The following is an 11,135-nucleotide window of genomic DNA, read 5'->3' as shown; positions in this document are numbered from 1 at the left end:
TTTGTGTACACTTGACTCATAAAAGCTGCTTAATATAACATTTATTCCTTTGGTGGTTGTGTTAAAAAAGTGGAAGATGTGCTTCTGGTTGGGCGTAGTCGTGTGAGTGGGAGGGCTGAGGTCAGAGGTCAACTGTTTAAGAAGGCCAGCTGCTGGTCCAGATGGAAGAAGAGAAACGACTCATATAAGTAGTTTTAGTCACTGGGGGAAGTGGAAAAAAAAAACTGCTCTGATACATTATTTAAAAAGTCCTATAAAGCTAGCAGCCGCAAAGTAGGCGGCTAACTAGTAGTTGTTAGCACAACGTTAGCGCTGCGCTTGCTAGCACAGCAGATTGTAGCATCTAAAAGCCGAAGTTAGTGTTGGTGCGGCGTAACCAGTTGTCAATAGCTTGTTAATTAATTTATTCAATGTATTGACTACTAATCCTTTTAAGCCATTTAAATATAGACTGATGTATTTATATTTTATGTAAAGAATATTGATGTCCAAGAGATAGCAACAATGTAATGCCTTATTTTTCATAGGGAATGTAAAGTGGTGCCAGGAGGGTCATAGTGCCACAAAACAAAACAAAGAACATGTTGTGGTTGTTTTTTTAACCTTATTAGCTACTGATGCTAACTTGTTCTTTTTATGGTGGTGGATTAGCAGAAGCTTCCTGGGGTTTGTGTGCATCCCCACCAGGGGGTCCCATCAAATGCTTAATCCTCTGGTGTCAGCACACTGTGATGATAATAATAATGTACAGTGTAATAAGCCTTTTTTTTTTACACTGTACAGCTAATTGCTAAGAAAAGTGAGGATTAAATGTTGCTTTCTGGGACACAAGCATAGAAATAAATCACAGAAAGTGCCTCGTGGGGGCCCCGCACGCCAGCCATCGATGTTTAATCGCTGACATTTTAATAAATTTGCATTTATTTAGTATATTAATTTAATAACTGAACAAGATTTTGTGGTGAGCTGACAGCTCATTTGAAATATAAAAGCAAGTTTTGATATTCTGGGTTTTAGTTATGTTCCGCGCGCGTGTGTGTGTGTGTGTGCGCGCGCGCATGTTATTGTGGTACCAGAGCATGCTGGCGGGGCTGGAAATGAAGTCCACCATCTGTCTTTTATACTATTGTCTCTCACACACGCACACGCGCTTTTGGGTTAATTAACATACACGATTCACATAAATGGTCACAAATCCAAATGACACTTTTTGTCCTCAGGTTGACATTTTTATCCATGTTGTTTCTTGTCTGACATCGTCGAACTGAAATTTGATTTACTTAAAAGAAAAACAAAAAAAATCATGATCATGAAGATTAAAAACGTTAAAAAGAGTGATAACAAAAACATTTTAACAGTTTTTTCTTGTTACAGGGGAGACGCCCAACAGCAGTCAGTGTTAAAATCACAGGAAGTTGATTTTACTTTGCAGCGTTAGTGTTAACGGAAACAACAAGAACAGACCCGGATATTGACTAAAAAATAAAATACCAGAACATTTCCATTTCCTCGCAAAGTTAAACAGTTGGCTCTAGGACGTTTTATTGATCAGTTGGGTGGCCTAACGTGTTAAAATATGACGAATTAATCCAAAATACACACGCAAACCTGTTACCGACTATTGCGTGGTTCTTTGAAGTGTCTTTGGTGTTTGAAGCGTAGACCGGAAGTAGTGCGCCTCCATCCGTTGGACTTGACATGGCGTCGCCAGAGAGAAGCAACACAGGAGACCAGCGACACTGTTCGTGTCGGTGGGACGTGTAGTCTACCACACTTTGCTTCTTTTGTGTGACACAACAGCAGCTTTCGTCTCTAAAACAAAAAAAGTCCCCGACGGTGACATTTTCCAACCTTCGGCTCGGCCGTTTTCAACGTCGCCATGAACGGGAAGTCGGCCAACGGCTCGGCGGGAGGAATGGCGTGCATCGACGGGCTTCCGCCGCTGCCCAAGAGCCTGAGCGGCTTGCTCAACTCCAGCGGCGGCTCGTGGAGGGACATGGAGAGGATGTACGTGAAGAAGACGATGATCCAGGACGATCTGAGCCGAGGACGGAACAACGCCGACAGCCTGCTGTCCAGCAAGCCGGCCAACCTCGACGCCGCCCTGGCTCTGCTGCGGAAAGAGATGGTAACATTTTGGAGCCAGGCTCCCTTGACTATCACGTATATTTTGATTTCACCTCGTCTGTTTGCCCATTTAAACCTCCCCTCGTCGGTTTAAATGATAGTTTTTGCTAATATTAGCATTTTATGGCAAATTCGGCTTGTATATTATGTGCGGTGGACAACCTTGATAAAAACAAATGGGCACTTTCAGGTGTGTTCCCCAATTACAAGTGATTTAAATGCCAGACTTCCTCAACAAACACGCACGTTTTGATGTCATTATAAACACCATAACTGATATCAGTTGCCCATTTTGGAATCTTCTGAATTCGGTTTATGTGCCGTTCACACACTTAAATCAAACCAAATTTCAACTTTTAACGTGTCAATGAATAGTTGGCCCAACCATCACGATTTAAAATTTGTCATATTATTTATCAGGGTCCAAGTATTAATTGGTTGGCCAATTTAACTCATTCACTGCCATTGACGGCTATATACGTCATAAATACATTTTTTCCACTTTTGTTAACAAGAGTATGAAAACCTAGAAAAAACGATTACTGTACATTTTAAACAGATATAAAATTAACTATTAAAGTCTTGTGATTAATAACAATTAAATAAAAATAACCGCCTGACGCGATTAAAAAAATTATTATTAAAAATTAGGGGCGTCAGGTGATTAAAATGTTTAATACGTAATTAATTGCATGACTTCACTAGTTAACCCACGATTAATCACAACTTTTATATCTGTTCTTAATGTACGATAAAAAAAAAAATCTTTTCATACTCTTAACAAAAGTGGGAAAAAATGTTTAACCAATAGAAATAGATCAAATGAATTTTTGACGTCTGGCAGTGAATGAGTTAATTGGCCGTTTGTTTGTTTTTTTACATTATCGTTTTACAACGTAGGACAAAAATGATGACAAACATCCCCGCCATAAAATATAAAGTCTTGATTTTTCTCTTGGTTTGACACAAGTGAACTCACTGGGCTTGTTTAATCAGAATTCCTGCTCTCCTGAATACACAATTGCCGTACAATTACCATGTTAAACTTGACCTGGCAGGCTTTTCTAGTGCACAAAAGAATGTTTGACATGTAGACAGAACACCCCCCCCCCCCATTTCACTTCCTTGCCTGCAGCCAGCAGGGTTTTCCCTATCAGAACCAGACCAGCTCTCAGCAAGCCGTCCCCCCGGTGCTTTTGCTGACAACAGTCACTCACTTGATGAAAAACAAATCTCTTTTGCCACGGGGCAGGATACGAGCTCTGCTAAATCCTATTTGGAATCCCTCAGGTCGAGGCTTATCTGGTTAGCGTTTGGCTCGCGGCCTCACTCCTCTCGAGTGGTCACTCGCCAGTTTATGTCGAGTCTGACGCTATTTGAACAAAACCCGACTGGCACGCCGGGGATTTGTTGACTCGGACAACACAGTCGACCTCGGGTCAAACAATTGCGCATTGTCAGTTGGGTGGCAAGCGGGAGAAATGACTAAAAAAAAAAAACGCGGCACTCTGGTTCGCAGTTCCCTCCATGACGTGCACACACTTATGGTGGACAACAAGGCACTCTAAAGCAAGCACATAATACTCCCCCCCAAATAAAAAAAGATAAAACAGAAATCAATCAAAACACCAAACGAGGACAACAAGGCACTCTAAAGCAAGCACATAATACCCCCCCAACAAAAAAAAGATAAAACAGAAATCAATCAAGCCACCAAATTAGGACAACAAGGCACTCTAAATCAATCACATAATACCCCCCCCCCCAAATAAAAAAAGATAAAACAGAAATCAATCAAGACACCAAACGAGGACAACAAGGCACTCTAAAGCAAGCACATAATACCCCCCCCCCAACAAAAAAAAGAGAAAACAGAAATCAATCAAGCCACCAAACTAGGACAACAAGGCACTCTAAAGCAAACACATAATACCCCCCCCCAATAAAAAAAGATAAAACAGAAATCAATCAAGCCACCAAACTAGGACAACAAGGCACTCTAAAGCAAGCACATAATACAACCCCCCCAAAATAAAAAAAGATAAAACAGAAATCAATCAAGCCACCAAACTAGGACAACAAGGCACTCTAAAGCAAGCACATAATACACACCCAACAAAAAAAAGATAAAACAGAAATCAATCAAGCCACCAAACTATAATCCTATTTTTCCCGCGGGTGTCTCGTGGGCGCCCCCTCCAGGTGGGCCTGCGGCAACAAGACATGTCGCTGCTGTGCCAGCTGTGGTCGCTGCACGAGTCCATCCAGGAGTACAAGGGCAGCTGCCAGGACTTGAGCGCCGCCTCCAGCCTCAGCATGATGGAGAACGGCTACTTCGACGAGGACGACGAGTACTACGCCGAGCCGGGCGCCACGCCCACCAGCGAGCACCCGGACGGCGACGAGATGGGGGCCCAGGCGGGCAAGGGCGAGGCGGGGGTCGCCAAAGACGACAGCTGGGAATCCTTCCGTGTCACCATCTGATGCCTCCATGCGGTATTTTCTTTACATTTGCACCAGGAATGTGACGCCCTCGCCTCTCTTTGGCGCCCCCTGTGGTCAAGCTTTAATGCTGCAAGGGGTCCGGCCTGGAGTTTCATCGCACTGTGCGCGATGGAGTCGGATCAGACTTGTTTACTTAAAAAAAAAAAAAAAGAAGAAAAAAAAAAAGATTAGTAATATACTGTATGTTTGTTAGATGTTTTTTTTTTTTTAATTATTATTATTATTATAAACTTATGCCGGTCACTTGCGCTGTCCGGTGAGGTTTACATATAAATGTTTGGACAAAGTTGTATTATTTATTATATAATATAAAAAAAAAAAAAAGACGCAATGTCCGCTCCTGAAAGTGTTTGGAAAATTTTATGGCCAAGAATGAATTATTTGTTAACCAAACTAAACGTGACGATCTCGAGGGGGGGATGATTATTCTAACGGGGCCTTTTTTTTTCGACGGTTAGGCTGAAAATGTTGCATGAAAACGGTAAGAGCAGACTTACGATCTTAGCGTAGCGGCGTGTTAAGACTTTGGAGTCCATTTTGACAAGACGGCGCCCCGGTAATATTTCGTACTTAAGCGATCAGCCTGTTGCGAACAACTTGAGAAGCACAAGTTTGTAAAAGTGCTCACAAGGATGAACATTTTTGAGCGTTCGGAGTTAGCATCCGAGTACAGGGTCTTTTTCTACGTTATGTAAAGCGACGTCACGCTAGCGTCACGGTCAATTTGTCGTCGTGTGTTTTCATCATTCTCAGCCACTCGTACGGCGCAAATGCTAATATGGCAAACGCTAATGACTCTGCGTTTTGTTTTGTTTCCGTTTGTGCCGGCAACCGTCGCGTTCCTAACATTTCCACGTCTGTATACGTCACATGACCAAAGACAGTGCAGCGCTTGGCTACGTATAATACATATTGTGCAACAACAAAAATCTCCCAAGAATGTCTCCACATCGTAGCGCAAGGTTAGCTGTGCCTTTTAGCTTATGCTAATAAGCGCTACCGGTAGCACGGTCACGTTTGTGTTCAGTGACACGCAAAAGGTTTAGATATTTTAAATGTACATTCACTAAACGCTTCATTTGGTACACCTAATCCAATAAGTGCATAATTTAATCGTGATAAATCCAATATTTTATTCCGATTTTGTTTTCCTTGTAAACATGATTGAGAACTCAACAACTATCTTAATTTTCTCCCCTTCGGAAGTGTTGGATTTGACTTTCCTGGTGTACCCAATGAAGTGACTGATTGGAAAACAACAAGTGAATGATTGTGTAATATCAAAATGCAGCTTTATCAGTATCATATCAAAAACACTTTAATATCATAATGTATTATCGAATGTTTTTTTGTCCTTTTGTCTCAGCCGTATAAACAGCAAATCATAGCAGTGAAAACCGAATTAACGATGCACAACCGTCATTGGATGTTTTCACTACCAGTGCCTTCATAAATCAAGAACTGTATGCAGGCTTATCACGCTAACGGCTAATGCTAACTGCACGGGCAAAGTAGCATTTTTCTTTGTGCTGTCTTAACAAGTGTTAACAAAAATGAGTCAACCACAGTATCATGACATTAAAGCAAAGACGCAGTGCAGAATTTCCAGTACACTTTGTCATCAGGCTTTTCCCGGTCGCACTTGTTATTAGCCGTTATGCTACATGCTATTTATGCTCTGTGAAATGTATTTGTGTGTGCTAACTGACATCTATCGAATTGTATTGCTCGTATTGTGCATCACCAGACTTTGATTTAGGCTACAAACTTGTTCCACTTTTCGGAGACTCAAGCTCGAGTCTTAAAACGGCGCTAGCTCTATGTGAGCATACTGGTCCGAGCAGATGTACTTACCTCGAGGTTGCTGTGTGTTAAACCTGTTTTGTTTGTTCTTTCAACAACTATGCTTAAACACAACACAAGAACGTTTGTCATTGTACACCAGCAGCTTGATGCTAACATGTTAGCATCTGCTCAGAGCAATACATCGCCATTGATGAATCAAGGTAACGTTTGTCATGTTGTGGTAAAAAGTCTTACAATAATGGGTGATTTTAAGTCATACTCCACACCTTTAGGGGGCAGTGCATACACCACAGTGCGTGACGTGTACCAGTTTTGAGTGGGGGGGGGGGGGAGAAAAAAAATAAATGCTACATATTCATGCTAACATTCAAACTTTACTAGCATACGCAAGTAAGACTTTTTTTTAAAAGAGGCCTGAAATCAGACGAATCTTCCCGCTGCTAACGCTAGCTAAGCACCTTAGCCGTGCTTCCGGATTGTAGCATTTTTCTTGAAAAAATGTCTTAAGGTGTCGTTTTTTTTTCCTGTTTGTTACGCTTCGTGATGGCGACGTGGTGATAGTACAATGAAGGTCTCTACTGGGTGTCGTTTCTGTCATTTCTTTGTAAACAACCACACTGCTGCTGCTTTTCTGGATGGTATCAGTTTAATAAAAGGATTACATATGTTTACACGCCGTTTATTTTTTGTCTTCATACACTTTTGACCAAATTAGAAGTTATGTATTTTTTGAATTGGTTATCGGAATTTTTGTCCGCAAAATATAGAAATGGCCATTTTCAAAATCCATATGACTCGGGCTTCCATTTTGAAGACGCTTAAAATGGAGACCCACACGTCGAGGAGGGTGCTCCCATGTCCTCCTCATCCTCCTCTGCCAAGCATCTTCTGGCCTACTTTCTCGCTGTTCCCTGAACGCATCGCTGCGTGCTGTGCATTTCAATGCGTCAATCTGCATTTTGGTCGCTTTGAAGCCGCAGACTCTCACCACCGGAGGCGCTTCGGCTTCCCAACTATTGATGAGCACAACTCGCACATGCAGAAATGGGTCAAATGCTTTAAAAAAAAAAATTAAAAATAATAATTCATTGTTAGAAAAGTGGCTACTTGTTATAAAATGGCCAAAATATTCAGACCAGGTCTCAATATGAGTACACGCACGAGATGGTGGATGTGACTGTGCGTGTGTTGTGTATGCAAATGAGCTACTTTGCATACTCCCTGCATGTATTTAGGAGGCAGTTGAATGTAATCAGTGGACTGCAGCAGGCGGTGTGAGTGAATTGATTTAAAAAAAATTAAAAAAGGGGGGTGGGGGGGACTTGTGAGAGTGCTGCATGTTTGCGTTGCGCCGCAGCGTGCATGGCCGTCTGCAGATTAGAGCAGATTAACATAATCTTCACCGCCGCGGCAAATCCAAGGTGCTCCACTCGCGTGGTGGCTCACTCGGCATGTAATGGTATTTTCCAAATGTAAATTTATCTTCATGTGTATGTGATTTATTGACATTTTATTGTAATTATTTTTTGAACAATTGTATTATTTTTGTTTAGGATTTTCTTACACTTGTTTGGAAATATTACAATGTCAATATCTTGATTTAAATCTTAAAATGACTATTTTGAAATATAAGTGTGTACATTGAGGTAATTATTTCATAATATAAAACACAAAATATAAAGTGTAAGTGTAATTTTGTTTTAAATTAAACGTCAATTTCTACAGCTACCATTGATTTCCTGAAATCCAATATGTGATCTACTTTAAAACATTTTTAAATGTAATAAAACAATATAAATATTTTTCATGTATTTTTATTTATATTTTACTGTATTTTTTAAGCATAAGATAATTATTTTAAAATATTCTTAATGCAAAATCAATCATTTAAATATAGTAACGTTTGACATTAAAAGCTACAATGAAGCCCTATGAAATCTTCCTAGCAACTGCTGACAAGGCAGTTATGTAACATAGTAAAAAAACAAAAAAAACCCAGACATTTTCAGTACTACCATTTTCAATCTTAACATTCTTCTGAGATTTGTCAGCTCTGGCCAATGGCGGTGACCATTGAACACCGTGAAATCTGCCTAGCAACAGGCGACGACGCACACAAAAACAACCAGATTTCTGCATATCTAGTGGATATATTAATAACATGCTTATCATAAAACTATTTCTAGTCATCTTAATGCCTTGTGCTGTCAGTAAACACTAAATGACTTGTGCCAGGCTGTTGGCAGTAATCTGATTGGTCCACAGCCATGGGTTCAAATATTTGATCTCAAACCCGCTCGGGCCTCAACTTTCGGCACACCTGCACAAAGGAATGACGGGTATGAAATGAGCTGATGCAATCGCGAGCATTGGATTACGGCTGCATTCCGTCCGTCCCCTGCAGGACACATTCTTTCACCCACCTGTTTCGGAATAGAACATTTTGTATATATGTGTAGAAATGTATATATATAATGTATGTATTTACAGTATACTATATATATATATACTGTACACATACATATTTTACTTTTTTTTTTTTTTATTCTAGCAAAATTACTGTTTTACTGATGCAAATATTCCCAAATAAATTATACGAGCATTTTTATTAGTAAATAACAGTCATTACAAAAAAACATAAATATCACAAAAAGACTACAAAAATGAGGATGGCTCACTCAAACATGTCCGCCTCCTGCATAGCAGCTGCAAATGTTTGACACGTCCGAGCCGCAACAGTCTCGGACAGCAGGCCCGCGCCCACGGCCCACAATGCCAAGCTCTTCTTGCAATTTAAGATCACTGTAGGACAAGATGGCCAAAATCAAATCAATCAATCACTTCCTGTACAACACCCTTTTCGCTCTCTCACACACGCGCGCACCTCTGACGGCCTGCATGTTGGAGGTGAGCACAAAGATCTTGATGAAGCCGAGGCAGAGCGGCAGGAAGTCGTGCTCCCAGATGACGGCGGGCACCAGCAGGACTTTTCCGTAGCAGGACAGCAGCAGCGCTCGCAGGAGGAGATGGAGGTCCACTGCGCCGTAGCCGCCGCCCACATGGGACGCCATCGCTGTCACCCACAGGAAAAGTAGCACACCGCCGCAGAATGCTAACCGCTCTAAACGCAAGAACAGGTAACACTTTTCATTACTTTTGATTTATATTATCGGGCATTTGTTGTCTTACTGCTTGATGTCGACTCGATGCTTTTATTTTGGTAGGCATTCATTTCCTGCCTCCAGCCCGGCTGTCTTACCTAGCGCGGCCAAGGCCACCATGCGGTAGAACTCCCACTCCTTGGTGTACCTGATGATGTCAGCGGGGTCGTCGCTGGACTCCGATCTGTGCCCGAGCGACCACCTGAGGTAGGCCTCGCACAGCAGGCAGAACATGCACAGCTTCCAGTGGATCTGGTGGCCAACGGTTTGATTTGGGAATCAACCCATCAATGGCTTTTGGGTTTTCTTCTTGTGTACTTACATCCAAGCTGGTGTTGAACAAAATGTGTCTGAAGGCTTGAGTCTTGCACAAGATGGCGTCGATCAGGATGATGACCGGATCGTATTCGATGTATTTGTCCACGGGTTTCTGGCAGGAACTCTAAAGAAAGAGAGGAAAGGACCCTAGTTACAATGAGGATAGCAGGCGATTTTTGGCATGTGCAATATGTGTGGCCGCACACAAAATTCATATATGACACAATTTGTAAAAAACAAAACAAAGAAAAACACACAACTACCAGTAGGTTATTAGTAAGTACAGCAGTAAGGAGGGACAACTTTGGAAACAGTTCTGGGAACAAAAAGGCCGTTTGTATGGGAAATGTGCGCCCCCTTGTGGAATCTTTGGTAAAAAGGACAGGACCGTAAGATTATTTAGAAAGCAAGCACTGCCGGAAACAGCCAAAATAAATGCAATGTTGTTGTTTTTTTTCCATTTTTGCAAAGTACTACTTGTGTAATCGATGTGTGTGTGACTTGTGCATTTTAAGTTGTCATATATGGAAACTGAGTAGGTCCTCACTTTACGACGCTGTTCGTCAGTCGTACGTTTATACGTAAATCAAAACACAAGTCAAAATTACAGTAAATATTTCTATAACTACAACTTGTAAGTCATAATTAACAAAACAATCAGTGAAAAACAGTCACGACGCGCTTCCAAGTATCTCGTATACGGTGCTTTATTTTGATGGAGGTGGTTAGCTCGTGTCATCACAACAAAAACGGCGACGACAAGCCGAACAACTACTTTGTAAAATATTACAATGGAACGCACGCATATTGTGATCTTCAAGATCCCGTTGGTGTAATCTCGGTGCAACTCAGTCGCCTTTTCGTTACACTCGATGCACCTGAAACAAGCTTCCGCCATTCTTCAAGGCGACGACACTAACCCGGAAGTAAACACACTCTGCCATCAGTGCCCTTTCAAAATAAGAGAATATTCTGCAGCCTTGTTTTTCATCATTACGAACATTTGTAAGAATTTTTACTCAGGAATTCCATTCACAAAGGAAATGATTGAGTGTAATGATAACGTTAAACCAAAAAGTCCGAAATTATCAGTGCATTAGTATCAAATAAAACGTCAAATCCTCATATAAAAGGACAATTAGCACTTATTATGAAAGTGTCACCAACGGAAACGTGCGCCGCTGCCGCATACTGGGAAACGTAGTCAAGAGGAATAAA

General features: G+C 41.4%; 2 protein-coding genes across 4 annotated transcripts; one reads left to right on the top strand and one right to left on the bottom strand.

The window, feature by feature from the left end:
• Window positions 1-1,675: 1,675 nt before the first annotated feature.
• Window positions 1,676-7,109, top strand: fam89a (family with sequence similarity 89 member A). Its single transcript, XM_077552460.1, has 2 exons — window positions 1,676-2,128; window positions 4,330-7,109. Exons 1-2 carry the CDS (start codon window positions 1,880-1,882, stop codon window positions 4,609-4,611), a joined length of 531 nt encoding a protein of 176 aa, XP_077408586.1. The 5' UTR covers window positions 1,676-1,879; the 3' UTR covers window positions 4,612-7,109.
• On the bottom strand, window positions 4,622-10,849 carry arv1 (ARV1 fatty acid homeostasis modulator). Of its 3 annotated transcripts, XM_077552454.1 has the most exons (7): window positions 10,720-10,849; window positions 9,922-10,041; window positions 9,698-9,851; window positions 9,323-9,559; window positions 9,117-9,240; window positions 7,274-8,861; window positions 4,628-4,764 (listed from the first exon to the last, which is right to left on the bottom strand). In XM_077552454.1, the coding sequence occupies exons 1-6, from the start codon at window positions 10,813-10,815 to the stop codon at window positions 8,813-8,815; spliced, it is 780 nt and encodes a 259-aa protein (XP_077408580.1). In that variant the 5' UTR covers window positions 10,816-10,849; the 3' UTR covers window positions 4,628-4,764; window positions 7,274-8,812. The 3 variants fall into 3 exon arrangements, with proteins under 3 accessions (XP_077408581.1, XP_077408580.1, XP_077408582.1); XM_077552455.1 differs by lacking the exon at window positions 7,274-8,861 and having other exon boundaries at window positions 4,622-4,764; XM_077552456.1 differs by lacking the exons at window positions 4,628-4,764; window positions 7,274-8,861 and having other exon boundaries at window positions 9,026-9,240.
• Window positions 10,850-11,135: the final 286 nt, after the last annotated feature.

The sequence above is a fragment of the Vanacampus margaritifer genome, chromosome 19 (assembly GCF_051991255.1).
Source record: "Vanacampus margaritifer isolate UIUO_Vmar chromosome 19, RoL_Vmar_1.0, whole genome shotgun sequence".
In the NCBI taxonomy this organism is placed as follows: domain Eukaryota; kingdom Metazoa; phylum Chordata; class Actinopteri; order Syngnathiformes; family Syngnathidae; genus Vanacampus; species Vanacampus margaritifer.
The sequence above is the reverse complement of the archived record's forward strand: the minus strand, read 5'-3'. Positions and strand labels throughout refer to the sequence as shown.

Bases quoted from the DNA above. Each gene is read 5' to 3' on its own strand.
- fam89a (XM_077552460.1), top strand. From the start codon at position 1,880: ATGAACGGGAAGTCGGCCAACGGCTCGGCGGGAGGAATGGCGTGCATC. The intron at 2,129-4,329 runs GTAACATTTTGG...CGCCCCCTCCAG, and splicing joins CTCTGCTGCGGAAAGAGATG to GTGGGCCTGCGGCAACAAGA.
- arv1 (XM_077552454.1), bottom strand. From the start codon at position 10,815: ATGGCGGAAGCTTGTTTCAGGTGCATCGAGTGTAACGAAAAGGCGACT. The intron at 10,042-10,719 runs GTGCGTTCCATT...CTCTTTCTTTAG, and splicing joins TCTTGAAGATCACAATATGC to AGTTCCTGCCAGAAACCCGT. The intron at 9,852-9,921 runs GTAAGTACACAA...GTTGGCCACCAG, and splicing joins TGTTCAACACCAGCTTGGAT to ATCCACTGGAAGCTGTGCAT.